The sequence below is a fragment of the Brugia malayi genome, assembly GCF_000002995.4.
Source record: "Brugia malayi strain FR3 genome assembly, contig: Bm_009, whole genome shotgun sequence".
Classification (NCBI taxonomy): Eukaryota; Metazoa; Nematoda; class Chromadorea; order Rhabditida; family Onchocercidae; genus Brugia; species Brugia malayi.
This window is the reverse complement of record NW_025062286.1, coordinates 9162-28568: the sequence shown is the minus strand read 5'-3', so window position 1 is coordinate 28568 and position 19407 is coordinate 9162. Positions and strand designations below refer to the sequence as shown.

Sequence of the window (19407 nt, the reverse complement as noted above, 5' to 3'; positions counted from 1 at the left end):
TGACATAAGTGCCCAGGCTGAATAAAAAATTCGTTAAAAATTTCGAAATCTTTTAGATCAGTCCGAAAGAAAACAACAAAAGATCGTACCTTAAGACCACAAACATATGCCATCATATGCGTCAGGAATTCATAGCGAGCTAAATTAAATTAAAAGGTAATCCCAAACTTATAAATAAAAACTCAAAATCAAAAGCTTAGTGAACGACTGAAGAAACCAAAAAAAGAAAAATTATAAACTAGCATCAAAACTAAACTATGTCTCCAGAAGTTGATATAATTGACACGAAAGCTCATCACTGCGAACCACGAATTAAGCAAGTATATGACAAGGTGGCAAAGCCATCAGTTTTAAATCTAAAGCCGGTTAGATAAACTTTGAATCCAAAGCATGTTTTGCATTAAAAAAATTGTAAATGAATTTTTAAAGGAAAAAAATAAATCAAATAACATTCCATGCATTGAGTATACAACGATTATGCGGTTCATTTTTCATCAGATCAATGATTTCGGATAATTGGTCTATGCCTTGGTTGATGTAATCAGCATCCATGCCTCGATACTCAGCAAGCACAGTGTTGCCCTATAAATTACATTATTGCCTCAACATTGCTAAAAACTATCAAAAATGATAATAAAATAAGTGATAAAATAAATTCAAAGGACAGTGCAGTGAAAGCATAGCGAATGCCATCTATGAACAATAAATATTAATTTGATTGGCACAGAAACCAAGTTTCACCTGAAAGCCATAAACAGGTCTTAAATCTCCTTCAGATCGATCACTGAAATCACACTCATCTAGAAACTGCATTGGCATCCCAAATCTTTTTCAGACAAATGTTTTGCATTTGTCGAATGAACCAAAGCAGTTCTTCAACAAAGCTTTTCCGGTAGACTCGTTTGGTTGTCAATACCGGAACAACACCTATAAAATCTCTACACGAATTAATATTTCAACAAACAAGGTCCCATTAGAAAACAAATGATGGGGCGAAGAAACCTTACAAAATCTTATACAAATCTTTTCATAGCAATGATATACTTGGTCTTAGTATAAAAAAATTTCTTATCATTTCGAAGCGAATAAACAGAATGCATTCCAAACACTGGGATTGTCCACTGAGATCATCGATTCTTTCGCCATTCATCAAAATGTGTCTAACCTGATCCAAATATTTATTTTCATCCTCATTCTCTAATACCGGCATCGCCCATAACATTACCGTGAGCTCCTGAAGACTTCATTTCTGAACCTTAAACCAACGACAACTACCAGGTGAACCCGAAACAACTGAAAGATTTAAAATGTAGCGCTAAAACATTTGATACAGCCATTCCTGCCGCGACATGTAGCCGTTTTGTCTCATTGACAAGATTTTCATTTCCATCAGATGAAAAACTCACCTTAAAAGTAAGGATAAGGAAGAGAATGAGACAAGATGTTTACCTTAATAGCTATATTCGATAGAGGAGAAAAGGAGAACTTCTCAGCTGACAACTTTGGACATCTCTCATTCATAATATGGTTGGTAATCGACTACAAAGAAAAGGAACTGCATATGAAGCAAGTAGTATAAAAATAAATTTATCCATTCATTTTTCAATGAAATAATGGGCTTTAGCTATAATACTAGCCTGCAATACTCTCATCGGTCTGAAATTTATTTTTGAGACAGTTATATTGCTAATACTCCAAGGATCGATGACATAAAAAAACTTTGATGAAAGGATGAAAAATATCAACTGAATAGCTCTAAAATTCTATCACTCCATAGTTACTTGTTTCCTTAAATGTGCCAAGAACAAGTTTTTGATCCTTAACCATCCTTAATGATTAAATCCCCGTATTCATCTTTCAAGGACAGACATTTTTAGCTTTTGTGATTAATATACAATAAATAACTCATTTCGAAACGAAGATTTTGCTCAAAGAAACTTTTCTGCTTATCAGTATGGAGTGAAAATTGAGGAGCTTTCATTTTCTTAATCCAAATTGTTATCAGTTTGGTGGATCTGCACAGTGAGAATTGTGTTGTTAGCAAATTGGCTGTTTTTGAAAATTAATATCATTTATTTCAGCAGTAAGTTTAATTTAAGATTGAATGCTGTTGAGATTGGTAGTGGATTATAACTTTCATCGTATCTATATATCAATCAAAGGGCATTTCAGTAACTGAAATAAAAATAAAATGAATTCCAGGAAAAGATACCATTAGAACCAAATAGGTAGAGGAATAACAACTTCCAATAAAAACTCCCAATAAAAAAAGTTTTTATAGATTTAGAATTTTTCATTCATTGTGAAATTCCTCTTTGCGAAGAGCTGCTTGGGAGAAAAGTTCAAATGAGAGAAATAGTTCACAATATTCATTATTATTATCTTGATTTTGTCGGTATAATGTTTACTTTTATGTTTCTTATTTTTTTTTGAGAGTTCAAAATCAAGTAAAATGTTAAATGCACACTTATTGTATTCTTCGATGAAGAAGACACTGCCGCCGGCTTTCCACGGTTTTTTTGATCATCAAAAAAATTTTACGTGAAGACAATGGAAGATTCCTTTATTAGAAAGCAACTACTTTTTCCACTCCTGAAAATGCAAAATCCATCGGACTGGTTAGAATTTTCACCATTTCGAGTTTCCTCGTCCTTTGAAAACGTTTATGACAGTGTTTTTGATATAAATTGGATCTGAACCTTGCTTCACATTTAATTGAACTGCATTTTAAAAATATTAGGAATAGAAATTACAGACGAGTACCAAAATGTCTGGATGCAAAAGATGGTATTGTAAAAGCAGTGATGATGATGATGTCGTGGAAAGTTGTCGTCAGATACTCGAATATTTGTGATACAGCAGTGAGATTAATCTTTGTTTTTATGAAAACGTATTATTAGTAATCTGAGCAGTAGAAATAGACTTTGTAAAATCGGAGGAAATTTAGTTTCGTTATGAGGGCTTATAGTCGACAACAATTTTTTGTTTATCAGGATTGAATCTATATGAGTGAGGATTGGGCGTGTCGAAGATGAAATCACATATGGGAGGAATTGGAAGTGTTCGCATTATGATCATATAAAGAAGAGATTATGATGAGAGCTAATTTCACATAAAATTACATGAGTAGTAAATCTTAAGAAGCCAAATATATGGAGAGATGGTTTATGATACAGTAAGACTGTTTACAATTTAAAAATGTTAATTAGTTTTATTAGTTTTTCTTTAAATTCGCGACAGTTGTATTCGTCGGGTATCACGCATACATGAATGCGAATCGCGTTTGTATATATCTAAATACCATACATCCATGGATTGTTATTTATCGTTGCATTCGTCTGATATTATAATTCCATGAATTGTGAATCACAGTTGTATATGTCCGAGTATTATACATTCATGAATTGTGAATTACGTTTGTATATATCTGAATACCATACATCATGGATTGTTAATCACAGTTGTATTCGTCTAAGTATCATGCATCTATGAATTGTGGATCACGGTCGTATATTGTAATTGATTAAAGAAAACCCTGAATTTATAGTTTGGGCTTTCTCTAAAAAGATAAACTTTGAAGAAATGGTCAACTCCAATAATTAAGTCAAGTTATTTCCAACTGCTAATTTCCACTGTTAATGGAAGCTGAGTCGAAATATCTGATGCATTGTCTTGGCTACAGATATTACCCTTATTTTATTTGTTGGATAGTCGACTATTGTGGCTACAACAGGTATAATATCTTCTTCTATCGTTTTTATTCCAATTCACACTTTGGCAAAAAACGATGTTTGAGAATTTCTATTGCCGAATCTCGCGAATGTCACTTGTTCATAATTAATATCTTCTAAACGTAATCTTTTTGCTAGTTTCTTCGATACACATTGCTTTGAGCACCACTACCAAATAAAACTATAATTTTATTTGAAACCTCTGGCATATCTAAATTAATTTCTTCAACTTCTTTGCTAAAAAGCAAGACTTCTCTGTCTTTTCCTTTCGAATGCTTTATTATTGAATTAATTCCTTTGTCGTCTTTCGATCTTCTTCGATTGGCTCTACTGATTGTGCTTGATCGTTATGCTTAGTGCAGCATAATGTAGTATTATGGTGACCTTTGCAATAAAAACATACATGCTTTCTTGTTTTGCAATTGATTGTCGTATGTCCTGGTTGAAGACAATTTAGACAAGCGTTGTTTTCTTTCAGTCGTTGTATTCTTCGTTCTAGATTAGGATAAATTTGACATTCATTATCTCAGTGGTTCCTATTGCAAAAAGCATATGGTCTTTGAGTTTTGCTAATCTTTTTCTATGAATTTGCGGTGTTATTAACAGTTAGAGCCAAAGTTTATTCTGTAAAATATCGATGATTAGTTCGTGGACCAATTTTATTTTTAGATTCTCTTTGCCAAAGAATTGGCTTCTTATAACTTCTCCGTTTCTTTGGATCAGTTTTGCTAAGAATTGTCTTAGCTTAGCTACTGACCATATTTTTTGTTCCTTTTGTTGATACACTCTGTTCAAAATACAGACAGGCAGTTTATTTTCAATGATAATTTTAATACTGGATTGTTCGAGATTTTCACCCATTGCTTCAAGTTGTCGAAGTACTCTTTCAGTAGCTTCAACTGTTATCTTCCATTGTCGATCATTCTTCTTGACGGAATATAACTCATTGTAGAGCGACTTTTTAATGATATGTGATTGCCCAAATTTTTCAATAAGGACTTTTCGTATCACATCGTAATTTTCTGAGGTTATATCATAACCTCTAACAGCCAATAAGGCATCTCCCTTTAGACATACAATTAAATAATTTAATTTTTGGATGTTTGGTATTTTTTGTAAATGGACTGCAGCTTCAAAGCTGCTCCACAATCCTCTCCACTCATTTTAGGATTACCACTGAAGGTAGGCAGTGGTAGTTGAGGCAAGTTAACAGTTGGGTAAGGCTCATTATATAAATCGTGCTCATTTCTTTAAATTTAAAATTTTATAATTTTGAATACATATATTTATGATTTTTGAATACTTTTTTATAATTTTGAATATATATATATATATTTATTTATTTATTTCCAATTTTTGGGAAAAGAAAAAATATATAAGCAATGTGCGAAAAATGAAATGTTTTGTGAACTTTGAATTTTAATGATTGCCATTTAATTATTGTTTTTTTTTTCGATTTTTCCATTTACCATCCTCTCGTTTGTTTGTGTACTTATCTATTTTTTTCTTCCTTTTTTTCTTTATTTATTTGCTCATATGCTTGTATGCCTTTTCTATTATTTGTATTTACCAATTAATTCTTTTTTCTTTTATTTTGTTTCTTTCATTTATTTGATAATAAAAAATCATTTATTTCTTATGATTCAATCTATTTATTATCATTATTTCTTTCTTCCTTTATTTGTATTTTAAAGACAAGTTTAATGACAATTTAGCGAAAATACTTCCCAAATTTATTCAAATACTATTTATTAATATTTTATTTATTATGTACTACTTCATAATGCTTAAAATTTATTCTGATAAAATGCTGTCACGAATCTTTCCGTATATTTTGATGTATCCGATTTGATAACACCATTTTTTTCTTTCTTTATTGGGAATGCAATCTTGTGGGTTAAATTATTTCACAAATTATAACAATGACGATTTTCTTCTATTCACGAAATTACATTTTATAAATTTTCTAAAATTTATGTTTAAGAAAATTTCAATTTTCATCACATTATAATATTTTAGTGATAATTTATTGGAAGTAATTCTAAATTAAATTTCTCAGCTTTTATTTTTCTTTTTTTCTTCTTGTGTTTTACGGATTTGAAAAATAGAAGAAAAAATTAAACGAAGATTGATTATCTAAAATTTCTGAGTACAATTTTGATTTTAAATTTAGGAAAAAATAAAGTAAGAATTAGTTATCCTCTCCATATCTAGTTGATGAAATGCGTAAATGTCACTAATGCCACTGCCGCTTTTCTTATTTAGCTTACAAATTATCAATTCTTTCATTCGAACATGCTATTTGTTGTTCTGCTTTTTGTTGAATGATAAAATATAATTAACGATTTATTAATTTTTTTTCTTCTTGGTAACAAAAAATCTAAAAAGAAAAGTTTACTTTATTCAGCTAAATTTTTTTACACTCTGTCCAGAAACCAGGCAAGCAGTTTATTTTCAGTAGTAATTCCAGTACTGGATTGTTCGAGATTTTCATCCATTGCTTCAAGTTGTCGAAGTATTCTTTCAGTAGCTTCAACTGTTATCTTCCATTGTCGATCATTCTTCTTGACGGAATATGACTCATTGTAGAGCGACTTTTTAATGATATGTGATTGCCCAAATTTTTCAATAAGGACTTTTCGTATCACATCGTAATTTTCTGAGGTTATATCATAACCTCTAACAGCCAATAAGGCACCTCCCTTTAGACATGCAATTAAATAATTTAATTTTTGGATGTTTGGTATTTTTTGTAAATGGACTGCAGCTTCAAAGCTGCTCCACAATCCTCTCCACTCATTTTAGGATTACCACTGAAGGTAGGCAGTGGTAGTTGAGGTAAGTTAACAGTTGGGTAAGGGGCTATTTGACTGGATTACTAACTCTGAGTCATTCATATACATACTTAAGGTTATGATGATTTCTTTGCCTTTACTTATTAAGTTCAAAATACCTCTTTTATCTTCGAACATTTTGACGTATTTGTCTTCCTCTTGTTTTCTATTCGTTGTTGGAAACCTGTATGTATTGGATCCAGTTAGTCTCAAATGTGTCAATATGCAACTTGAGACGCATTATTTTTTTTTTCAATGAATCTTGTTGACAGGTTAACATTTGCTCGGTTAACATTTGCTCCAAAAGCGTAAGATCCATTTCTTGGACTTCTTTGAGAAAAGCTTCCAATTTTTCTTCTGCCAGTCGTGCGCTTAGTACTACAGTTGCAGACATTTCTGGTTCGTGACACCAAAAATTTTGTCGTGGAAGATTTCACTGTTTAATTATTAATTTTGGGAGAGGTTTTTGATCGCAGGGAGGTTGATTAAATGTAGGTGTAAATGCATGGAGTAACAGAGAAATAAACCAATTTCTTTATTAGCAGAAGTAATAAGACAATAAGTTGATAGAGAACAATTGAAATTGAAATCGTCTGGTTCTTGGCAACAAATTGCACATATATTAAAATCTTTTAACAAGGGTGACCCTTATATAGCAATTATATCTTACATTACATATATTAAGATGTAGGAGTGGTTTATAATTAGACAATTTTGTACAAAAGATAAATTGTCTAGACATGACATTAAGTTAACTACAATGGATATTACAATGAATTGAAAGGATATAACAAAAGAAAGTACAGTGGGTTTTCTAGACATTATGATAAGTGGCTACTATAATGAGTTGCAATAGACATACATGATCGATGCTTATAATATATGAAATGATATTAGATCAAAAGTCATTACGATGAATTGTAAAAGGCATCAATGGATTACTATATTAAGCATTGTTAACATTTAATGTTAAAATTTGCGACAGTGTCATACAATTAGCATTATGTTTCAATTCATCACTAATTTGTTCAATTAATTCTCTTGTACTTATTTAAATTTTATCATCCTCTAAATCATCTTCAACATCTGCCGTTGGTACAAGCTTTTCCTTTCGTTGTTGTTCATATTCGCTTGGCTTAAGTTGTAGAAATGATAATTCCAAATGGCTATCTATCTGTAACCATAAATAATAATGTTTTGCGTTTGCTTTCTTCAGAATTTTCAAATGCTTCTTCTTCTCCAAAAAAATTCTTTTGATGAAAACACCTATATTTGCAATTACTACATTTTCTACTAAAAATTTTTGTTATCTTTTTCTTTTTTTTGCGACCTATATTTCAAACTTGTAAGCCATATTTCAGCATAAATTTATAATTACGATAATAATAATAATATTATTGTATGCTTAAATGTACTTAAAACATTTCATTAATATTTGTTATAATTCAATCAATTAAGAAATGGTTTAACATTAATAGCACCAATAATAATAATAACAAATAAAAAACAACAACAAAAACATTAAATAAAATTAGTAGTTACATTCATTATGAAATTAAAAAAAAATTAATTCCCGGACTCTAGTGAAAATTATCTAATTGCTATGTGAAAATAGTCTTAATTAACTAACAACGACAACAGCAGCGAAATTACAAAGATCTTCGTGATATCGTGCAGCTGAGAAGACAGTTATAAGTTTACGATTCGCAAAAAATGCATAACCAAATTCGACAACCTGTCAGATAGCAATTAATTAATTAATGATTGTACAAATAGAAGTCTGATCTAAACATTTTCATCTACAGTATCTCATAATTATTTTAATCGCATTAAATAGTAGCTGAATTAATGCTTTAAAATTTCAATGAAGCAAAGAAAAATAGAGTGTAAAAAATCTCATTTGAAATAAAAATGCTATCACAATTTTGATGCAATCAAATTAGTCAAAGCATAATTGTTTTGAAAATATTCTTTATAAACTATTCGTTTATTTTAGGGAATAACAAATAATTGTTTTGAAAATATTCTTTATAAACTATTCGTTTATTTTAGGGAATAATAAATTTATCCTAAAATAACCAATAAACATTCTGAATATATGAAATTTATTAAGACAAAAAAAAAACGAAATAAACTGGTAAAAGAAAAAAGTACTTTCTAGTACTTAACGATATTTCCTATTACCTCCTCATGTCTTGTTCCTCAAATTTCAATCATTTGTGTCCAAACTTACAAGTTTTTATAGTTTCCACTAAAATTTATCTCCGTGATGCAATCCGGAAGCTTTGACGATTATTGCCGAAATACACAAATTTCAATGAACCAACAAACTTCGATTCCATATTAGTTAATAAAAATAATCATTTGAAATCATTTAAAAAACAATGATTTTATTTAAATAATGAATAAATAATGAATTCATATCAGAATTCGGAAATAATTATAATTAGATTTACGAATCATGGCGATACTATCCCTATAGAAGTATATAAGAGTTGAATGGAACAATTCTGATCGTCAATAGTATTGAATGAAATTATTGAATTGATAGTTAGTTCAAGAAAGAAAGAAAAAATCAGTGCAAATCATCCGAAGCAAAGAGTATACAAAAACGTATTTCATTGAACGACTAAAATATTTGTTACATGTTAACTTACGAAATCATCTAATTATTAAAACATATGAACACTTTCTTCAGCTAATCTTTCATTAATTGAATTTATTAAAATTTTTTTTTAAATCGTTTCATGCCTTATCATTTCACCTTTTCACTTTATCATTTTGCTATAGATATGGAAGCAAATGAACCTTGTATATTTGCTGGATGAAGATACATGGACACTTGGATAGGAATGTGCTTTGAGCTTTGAGTTCAGTGCGGAAAATATACGCCTCTTTGTGGATGATGCAAAGTTTGCTGGGATTGATGAAATTGCAGTTTATTCTGTCGATAGCTTTTTTTTTTCTATGGCAATTGCAAGATTTTTTCTCTTCTCTTTAGTAAAGTTCGTGATAATTTCTTTCAAATTCTTAAGATTCATTGGAAGGTATTTTTAAATTAACTTCAATGTAGTTGAAGGTAAATTTAAAAATAAAACTAAAACTAGTTATTTGTAAGATTGTGTGAAATATTTTGATATTACGAGACTCTTCATAAATATGCTGTAGAGTGTAACGTGCACTTCTGCTATGAAAATGAATGATATATAATAAGGCAAACAATTCTCATAAGTTCCAAAAATAAGCGTAAAACTTTTTTTTGACTATTAAATTAATAGTTCTACAATAATGCCAAACATCAAAATATGAACTGATTGGTTTAAAGTTTAAATTAATAATTTGTAAAAATTTTGTAAAAAACAACATGCATTTGTAAAAACAGTATGCATTTACTGCAAATGTTCGTATGTTATTCTGATTTAGCAAAGAAAATAGAAGTAATTTTTTTTAATATCAAATAATATTGATTAAATAATGTTTATGAGCCCAATACATTACTTATATCGCGTACTAAATAATCCTGAGGTGGGTGCCTGCTAGTACAACAGTTCAGTGGTGATATATTTCTTTAATCGGAAGTTCGTTTATTATTGAATTATTTCTTTTTCCCAGTCTAGCGAATAACATAAATTTGTTTTAGTTAGCGCTGCTTCGTAAACGAATTTGAATCAAATAGTATTTCATTTAATGATATATTTCATTTAAAAGGAAAAAAAACAGCAAGAAAGGAGCAAGGACGATATCATTCAATGATTTTCAATCAATTAGAATGTGGAGATGTAGTGTTTCAAACATTGTTTTTGATTTTATTTGTTGTAATCGTTGAAAGATGAAAAATGAATACATTGTGATAAGCTATGAGAGATTAGGAAAAGAGACGAAAGAACGAAGAAAACGCATTAGGTACGCAATAATTAGCAGCACTAACAATCATAATAATTAATAATAACAATAATAATAATAACGATTTCTCATATGATAAAAATATCTGCTATTCATCAATGTTATTGGAACTGCATTGCTTGAAATGAGGTGAATCTGATTAAATTGGATTTTCCAAAGGATTCAGAAGAATTCATTCTCCTGGAAAAAAATGTAAAGCAAAATGAGACCAATCATTTAAAATTGTTTAAGGAAAAAAGAATTTTTTTTCAATCATCGTTACATTCATATAGTGTTTCTCATTTTTTGTCATAGTTTAAGTTATGATGAGGATTTGAGCGCATATTTAATTTAATATACTCATTTAATGCTAATTAAACACTGTGCTCAATTATATATGATAGCTAAATCATAATCATTTAATCAAATTAGAACATTATTCAAAAAAGTTTTGTTTTATTTAACATATTTTTATTGAAAGAACCACCGAAGTATTTGACATCCTTTTTCATCACTTCGTACATCTTCAAATATTTCCTTCTCTTCAGCAAATTTCTGGCTTTCTTACTGATACCTTCCAAGATATTTTCATTTCTTTTATGACTCAATATATTTCAATCATTTTAAGCTTAAAAATTATAAATTAACATTAAATATACAGAAGAAAAAAAAGAAAACAAATAATAATTATTATCAAATTTCAAATTTCAATTCAATTAATCACATCAACTTTTTCATTTGTTTGTTTATAATACTAAATATTTACCAATTATTGTATACATAAAATACCACTAATTATTTTAAAAAAATTTGGTATTACCAATTATTTATAGTTTAATCTGGAAAAAAAAAATTCAGAATGAATAAATTAAACATTATAATTAGTATTACTCAGTGACATTGTTGAGACATCCCACGGAACTTACTCGCGAGAAATTTATCCCCCAAACCTGATAATATCAAACAATGATAGAATTGTTACGATGCAAAAAGGGAGGAAGCGAGCGGTTCCTCCCTTTTTGCATCGATCTATTCTAAACAGCCAAACTAAAAAATTGGATTTCCCTCGCAATCATCCCTATTTAGCATCCAATAGCTTATTAAATTAATTTTCAGTAAAATTAAAATTTTTGATGTTTTAAAACAGCCGATACTAGACTAAATCTAACGCATGAAGTAATCATGCTAATTGCATTAAAATATTAAAAAGAGCCTAACCTAAACTTGGCACTATTTCATATGAATTTATGAGATGGTCCCTATAAGAATTGTTATGTGAGGCGGAGTCAACCAAACCGACATTCCCTTGTAATCATCCGCGCTAAAATACTCAATTAATGCGGCCTAAATTTAACTATCACAGATGTGAAATTTTTATTTTTACATTATATATGCAAAATCTATACGTAAGTATTTGAAAATACGAACAAATTTGATTAATTTCTCGTTGATAATAATAGGTAATTAATTCGTTCATTCAGGCGCTATTTCATATGTCTATTTATTATACTATCCCTATAATTGTTGCATAACTGTCTGTAGGCAAACGTGCATGCATACATACATGAATACATAGTTATCTTGCTTGCATTTGTCCTTTTCGCAAACTGCTTGAGAGGTCGAGTCATGTAGTTCAGGCTAGGAATACAGTTATTGTTGTCTGTCTCTCTGTTCGTGCGTCTGTTGTATTCGCATTATGTTAATCGCTTATTATGTATACGTGTATGTATGTATGTATGTATATTACTTGATTGTTGTAGGAGATTCATTTTTGTGATAGTTTAGCATCTTCCTCGCTTGCTTCTGCATTTGCTGTAGAGCATACGTTTTACTTCAGTGATTGCTAAATTGTTGTACTTCGCCATAAATTTCAAGAGGCTGAAGAGGCGGTATAAATAGAGAGAATTATTTAAATGAAAATATTTTCTAATTTAAAATTTTTTTCTATTTTTTCTATTAAGAATTGTTGTTCCGTTTTTTCATTTTTGAGTTGTTTCGGACCATTAGGTACAATAGTTCCACACTGTTATCCTTAATTTTCTTTTCGTTAATTACAAAATGCTTGTCTTTATTCGATTCTAAGTCTCCACTATTTGCACCTCGCGACGTGAGCCGCTTTTCTCTCGATGTACTAAAATCATTTAGCTAAAAATGAAACTCCAGCTATGAATTAAATTCATTTATTACATCATCGAAATTATAGATACTAAATTTTGTATTTCATTATTTCCAGAAATGTCATTGTCATTTATATGCATATAGTATAGTAGTTAAGTATTAATTCCTATTATCAATTATATCATTTCTTTTTACACATGTGATTGGTTATCCTTAGATTATTTCTTTGAAATCCACCGTTTTAAGTTAAAAAATTTGTCCAGTTTATTATTTTTTGTTTACATTTTTATTTTGATCTTATGTAGTTAATATTCGAAACTTCATATTTTCAACAGATGATGCATTAAATTTCTCCTCTCCATTCTCCATTTTCTTTTTTTCATCTCTCATACAATCAAATGAGATTCGTTGCATCTCGTGTAACATTTACTGATATTAATTGATTGTATTATGTAATAAAACTTCTGCTCAAAGTGATTAGAAATATATGTTTAAAATTCGTGAAAATAAAAAATTTTATATCCTTTTCAATAGCTGAAGATAATGTAATGAAGTCATTATTTTATTATTTTTACGTTCTATGTCTCATATGTTTTATATTAAATTTGTCATAGTTTGAAAATATGTTAGTTATATTTGTAGGAAAAGATGAATTCTCTATTTCAGGTGAGGAGCTTATTCTTTTCTCCTTCAAAGAAAGTTTCACGGATCGGTGGACAGTCTTATCGTTTTTAAGCATATTTCGCTTGACGCTCATTTCTTGAGTCACTTAAATTCCGTATTTATTATTCAGCCGTATTGTGCGGACAGTGGTTTATTGCTGCTATTCTGTTTACTGCTAGCTGCTAGAGGTATTCAAGTTACACACACACACCTATCGAAATGGCTGAAAATAAGGATGAACTTGTTCAACGCGCTAAACTCGCCGAGCAGGTTGGTTTTTATAGTAGTGATTTCTGGCCTAAAGTGTTTTATTTGCTCCATCTATGAGATCCATTTGCTGATGAAAATGGGAAAAACAGAAAAAGCAGATCGGTGGTTAAATCAGTGCGATGGTTTCTAGAATTTTGCACTAGTGAAGGAATTAAAAGCGTTAAGAAGCAGTTTATGACATCTATGGTTTTTTTTATATATAATATTATTTGTTTTTGAGGCTGAACGATACGACGACATGGCTCAGTCAATGAAGCGAGTCACCGAATTGGGTACAGAACTTACTAATGAGGAGCGTAATTTGCTCTCCGTCGCCTACAAAGTTAGCATATTTTGTCACTTTGTTTGTATTTCCTTCAAACATTTATACAAGTGCGATGTTTTAGTATTATATTAAGTTTGGTATTAGGATGGATTTTTTTAAACTGTACTGAAGTGTTTTGGTCATTCCGTTGCGGCAAAAGAAGAAGCCGTGGGGTTAAAGAAAAATGGGAGATGGGATTCAAAATGAAGAAATAATTTGGGAAGGTAAAGAGAGGAGGAAGGAGCAGAGTAAGAAGGGAAAGAGGACAGAAGCAGATAACCGTATTAGGTAATGGAGAACCTCCTTAACAATTTGGGGATAGTTGAGTGAATTAAGTGGCTTATCAGTCATTATAGTAGTTGTTCAGCTAAATTCGTGTAGCATTTCTCTAATCCTTTTTCGTTTCCTTCTGGGCCTCAGAGAACTGTGTTCGTTGCTTGTTGCTTGTGATTGCTGTGCGTTGCGCTGTATACTAATGGTAGGGATTGTCATTTGATTCCTCTGCAGGGGGGAAGTAAGAGATTGCTATCCAGAGATATGATGCAATTAGGAAGTTTCAGACAAATTTTCTGATTTGATTGTAAATAGCAGTCGTAACCAATAAATATTCCGAATTGACTTTCAAGTCACTTCCAGCAAAATTATTGTACGTTGTGTAATGATACTTCTGGAAGAAGTAGCTTAATGTGAAGGAAGTAAAAAACAGTAAACTCTTCAGAATGTAGTCGGAGCACGACGCTCGTCATGGCGGGTGATATCATCGATTGAGCAGAAGACCGAAGGTTTGGAGAAACAACAGATGGTAAAAGAATATCGCGAAAAAGTTGAGAAGGAATTGCGAGATATTTGTCAGGATGTTCTGGTAAGCATTCATTTAAACTACCTTTTGGAATATTATGTTGAGGTAAATTAAAATAGAAGTTCGCATATTTTATTGGATTTGTGTGCATACTGTAAATTTTGGATTATCAATAAAAATATTAACATAAAGTTAAACAAGTTGTTTTAATCCTGAATTGAAAAATTTCTATTCCAGAATCTCCTGGATAAATACCTCATCCCGAAAGCAGGTAACCCTGAGTCGAAGGTGTTCTACTTGAAAATGAAAGGTGACTACTACCGATATCTGGCCGAAATTGCAAGTGGAGATGATCGCGAAAGTAAGCATACTTGTATTTATTTAATTTAATATTTTTTTGAATTATTAGTTTAAATGCAAAGAAGATTGTACAGTACGAGAACAAAATTGTTTACATGGAAGGTTTGCAGTGATCAGATTTATCTGATCGAGTATAGAGCTTAACATGTAATTGGTCGATAAAAGCCGGCAAATTTGTTGCCATAACGGTGCGCCGTGCTGGATCAAACATTTTTATCCCAACAGCAGTCGTAACTATAACTTCAACGCTTTAATTCGTGACCTCAGAAAGTTATTTGGAACCATCGCATTCGTTGCTATGCTGACGAATAGGAGTTGAAATTTGAGTTTGTTGCTGCTGACCGGTGGTTCTCGTTCTATTTAGTGGTAGTGGCGAGGTCAGAGCAGTCCTACCGCGAAGCATTCGATATCGCAAATGACACAATGCATCCCACACATCCGATCCGACTTGGGCTTGCACTCAATTTTTCGGTATTCTACCACGAGATACTGAATGCATCAGAAATGGCTTGTCGATTTGCTAAACAGGTGCGTGAAGAAGGGTTCATTTTATATTATTACCACTCGAATGGTTGGTTTATGTTTGTTTCAGCGGTGGCGGATGCGGGTCAGAAAGCCTACTCGGAGGCACTTGAGATTGCCAAGGCACAACTTTCGACTACCCATCCAGTTCGTTTGGGCCTCGCTCTAAATTATAGTGTCTTCTTCTACGAGATTTCATCGAGCCCCGATCGTGCATGTCAACTCGCAAAACAGGTGGGCAGGATCCTGTAAAGTGCCGGTCGCCGAAACATTTAGATTTATTGTTCGGCCGACATTTGATAAATACATATTGCTGCTGCCGTCTGAGGCTTTCTTTATTATCCTTACATTTAGATTATACTGATGATATTCCATTACCTTTATATGCAGAAAATTGAGGGTTATAAAGTGGAATTTTTCGGTGGAACAATGTTTTATACAATATAGTTACGGTCTGACATGCTTCTACTGACTTAGATGGATACTAACTGATTAGCAATACTGCGTCAACATTTGATTAACAATTCTTCAATTTTCTTTGAGAAAATGGAAACTGAATCTTGTTTCTTCAGGAATTTCAATTTTGCACTGAGTTTGGGTTTTGGACAGGCGATTCGTTAATTTGCTCGTAGATCTCCGAAATTCATCTTTCTGGGTAGCGCGGAGAAATTGAAGTGTTGAGGGCCTCAAAACACGTAGAAAATCGCTTTTGCTTCCGAAAATGCAAATAAATGAACATCAAGTTACAGTAGATTTTTGGTCTTCACTAAAATTTATCTGCATATGCACTTTCAAATCGACACGGATCTAAGTTAATTTATGGCAATTAAGCTGGAGACATTTTGATGCTCCACTTCTTTTGTTAGAAGGAATGACAATTATGCGCTTCAACTTTAGAAATGATTGGAACTGGAAAACCAGAAGGGGCAATTTTAACGTCTAGAAAAATAATGGTATAAATTAAATTTCAGACGGCCTGTGAATTTTAATTATCGTAGTAGTGATCCGGATGTTAGGCCTATCTTCAAGATGTTAGATCTATCAAAAAAAAAAAAAATTATATCATGACTTTCTTTCTGCATAATGTGGTTTGATAAAAATTAGTTTGCAGGGCTAAGTATTTGAGGGTTCCATTAAAAAATATTTGTGAGTGTGAGTTTAAGTATGTGAGTGTTAACATCCAGCATGCGTTTTTTTTTTCTGTTCGCTGCATTCTTTTTTTCAATTTTTCGTGTTTCTCGGGCTTATTCACTGTTGTTCTTGTGGAGGAAATTCAATTGAATATATGTGTATAAAATTGGTAATGAATAATATTTATTTTCCTGAATTGGACTAGACTAGAAGACAAACTAAACTCGATTCGTTTTCACATCAAGGATGGTTCTCACAATGAAATGCTAATGGCGGCTTAGGTGCCATCCGTTGCTTTTAGCAATCTTGCTATAAAACTAGGTGTAGAAGGTAGGTAGTATAGTTCATCCGTAATGTCAATGTTACTCATTACTGGTGTTTCATTGTTTCCTCCGTGTCATTTCTACCCTCTGTCTGTGTCAATCAGATGCACTTATGGATATAAGGTACTACACTTTGGCACCTGCTCGGAATATATTTTATTTGGAACTCCTTTATTCACCCAATCCAAGTCCAGTAAATTTTTTTTTTTTTTTCGTTGCAAAAGTGTTTCAGTTTTATTGCAAGAGATATGCCCGCATTCGTTACAATAACCCGATGATGTAAGTAAATATCATTTCTTGCATTATATTAGGCTGACTTTTGTTTATAGGCATTTGATGATGCAATTGCTGAATTAGACACCCTAAACGAGGATTCCTACAAGGACAGTACATTAATCATGCAGCTCCTTCGTGACAACCTTACACTGTGGACATCGGATGCTGGCGCGGGCGATCAAGAAGGTAATGAACAAACGGTAGTTGTGAAGGAAGAACAAAAACCAAATGAATAATGCGTTGCGTTGTTTCTTTTCTAAATGATCGTTTTTCGTTTTTTTTTTTTTTTTTTTTTTATTATTGAACTTGTTTTTTTTTTTTGGTTTGATGAGTAATTGTAATTTCTTACTTTGTTTTGCGTGAAACAATCAGTTTCATGCAAAACATATATTTGCTTTTTGTTGACAAATGAAGATCCGTTATGATGCCTGCAGTATTTTTGAGTTTTGTAGAAGATTATGATAGCACGCACTATTTGAATGTTTTTTACTTAATGGTGTAGAAAAACAGGGCTAGAAACTTTGGCAATCTGAAAATTAATTACTGCTTGAATATTATCGTCCAGTTGTTTGTTTTTACTTATTCTGAATAACAATCAGAAAGTTATCTGCATTCTTTTACTTAAGTTCGTAATTGCCCATATATGCTATGAATATTTACATGAAAAGAATTTCAATACAACGTTCATGTAAGATTTTATTGAAGGTAACACTGAAAGCGAACCATGTTCTCGATTTATGGACATCTTAATTGCTCGTTTTCTGTCAGTACTAATTTTCTCATTAAATTTTACATTTAAAAAGTCCCAATTCTAGCTTTTTTGTGACAATTGTTTTTTGGCATTTATGGTAGCCTATTACGCTTTTGCTTTTGCTTGCAGTTTTCTTAGGGGAAAGGGGGGAAGAGTGGACCTAATCGTTATTGAAATGTGGTTATCGCCTTTTTGCACATTGATGATTGTTCTTATTTGTTCGTATAAATATTTATGTTTGCTTTGGAATATTTCCGGGGAACTGAACACAGTAATGAGCCACGATTATTAGGAATATTTTTCCTTTTATCAGTTCGAGAAAAGCATAATTGTATGTGGCCATCATGGCAATATGTAGCATTATCGATACAATATACTTTCAGATCGGGGCTAGTAATATACCTTTGGGTTAATTGAAACGAGGATACTTGAAGAGGTTTGGTTGACTGAAAGCGATTTAATTCAGTGCATTCAAATAATTAATTACTGATACTTTGATCTGAAAGATCATTTAAAAGTTTAATCAGTCAATTATTGTATACAATGCACGGATGGAAGTAGAAATTCCAATGTAAATGTTATTCCAACGTCAGTTAGCAATCCAACTGTCAAATTCTACTGGACGTTATTCTATCAAAAAGAAAAAAAACGTTTGGGTGAAATATCGCTATGAGTTGATGTAAGAATTGCAGAGAGGATAGGTCACAGATTTTGGAATTTTTTCTAAGAATGGATGTTGTACCTAGTTAAACTTAGAAACATTTTGCATTTCCCAATGATACTGCAATTTGCATAAGGTAGAATGTAGTAACTGCAAATTGATCGTTGTAAATTATCTATGTGATACTTCATTAATTACATTAATGAAAATTTGACATTGAATAGAGTAAACAAAGCAGCATTGATAAGTTATGCTTATCGATGTGTTGATAATTTTTTTTTTTTTTCACTGTGACATGTTTCTACTTGTAACAATTGGAAATTCTTATATTCATTTTTACTAAATCATTCTCATCAAAAAATTTCATGAGAATTTTCAATTGAAAGTAAAACTAATTTTTGTTTGAAATTACAGTCAGAAAAATGGAGGAAAATTTTTGTGTGTTAACAGGTCATCCATTAGGATTAATTTTTACTGATACAGATATATAAAATTTTGCTGATATTCCTTTACTATTTTTTTAACTGATTTTAATGATATAAATGCAAATATTCAAGATTTTTACACATGTTTTATTCATTTAAATTAGTTTTTATTGAAAAATTTAAATTCATATTTTAGTGCTTGCTATTTTGTTCATGAAATTTACGCACAGAATTAATGTGTTATTAATGTATTACTAATATTTTTTCATTTAATAATATTATCATTTTTTTAAAGGCTATTTCTGATAGTTCCTCTGGATTTTAAAGATTTTGCTCAGAAAATATCAGCAACGTTAT

General features: G+C 31.0%; 4 protein-coding genes across 5 annotated transcripts; 1 reads left to right on the top strand and 3 right to left on the bottom strand.

Moving 5' to 3' along the window:
* Nucleotides 1-441: 441 nt before the first annotated feature.
* Bma-tyms-1.2 (Uncharacterized protein) lies at nucleotides 442-819 on the bottom strand (the record flags this gene model as incomplete). The annotated part of the gene is made up of 2 exons (XM_001895063.2): nucleotides 442-582; nucleotides 742-819. 2 exons carry the CDS (start codon nucleotides 817-819, stop codon nucleotides 442-444), a joined length of 219 nt encoding a protein of 72 aa, XP_001895098.2.
* A 5329-nt stretch (nucleotides 820-6148) lies between these two features.
* Bm17103 (Uncharacterized protein) lies at nucleotides 6149-6959 on the bottom strand (the record flags this gene model as incomplete). The annotated part of the gene is made up of 2 exons (XM_043082786.1): nucleotides 6149-6433; nucleotides 6750-6959. The coding sequence occupies 2 exons, from the start codon at nucleotides 6957-6959 to the stop codon at nucleotides 6149-6151; spliced, it is 495 nt and encodes a 164-aa protein (XP_042938720.1).
* A 657-nt stretch (nucleotides 6960-7616) lies between these two features.
* On the bottom strand, nucleotides 7617-9401 carry Bm17102 (Uncharacterized protein; the record flags this gene model as incomplete). The annotated part of the gene is made up of 3 exons (XM_043082785.1): nucleotides 7617-7739; nucleotides 8196-8242; nucleotides 9374-9401. 3 exons carry the CDS (start codon nucleotides 9399-9401, stop codon nucleotides 7617-7619), a joined length of 198 nt encoding a protein of 65 aa, XP_042938719.1.
* Nucleotides 9402-13447: 4046 nt separating this feature from the next.
* Bm9583 (14-3-3-like protein 2, putative) lies at nucleotides 13448-17449 on the top strand (the record flags this gene model as incomplete). 2 transcript variants are annotated; one of them, XM_043082784.1, is made up of 6 exons in its annotated part: nucleotides 13448-13498; nucleotides 13719-13820; nucleotides 14521-14664; nucleotides 14839-14962; nucleotides 15554-15717; nucleotides 17267-17449. In XM_043082784.1, 6 exons carry the CDS (start codon nucleotides 13448-13450, stop codon nucleotides 17447-17449), a joined length of 768 nt encoding a protein of 255 aa, XP_042938718.1. The 2 variants fall into 2 exon arrangements, with proteins under 2 accessions (XP_042938718.1, XP_001895095.1); XM_001895060.1 differs by having other exon boundaries at nucleotides 15326-15717.
* Nucleotides 17450-19407: the final 1958 nt, after the last annotated feature.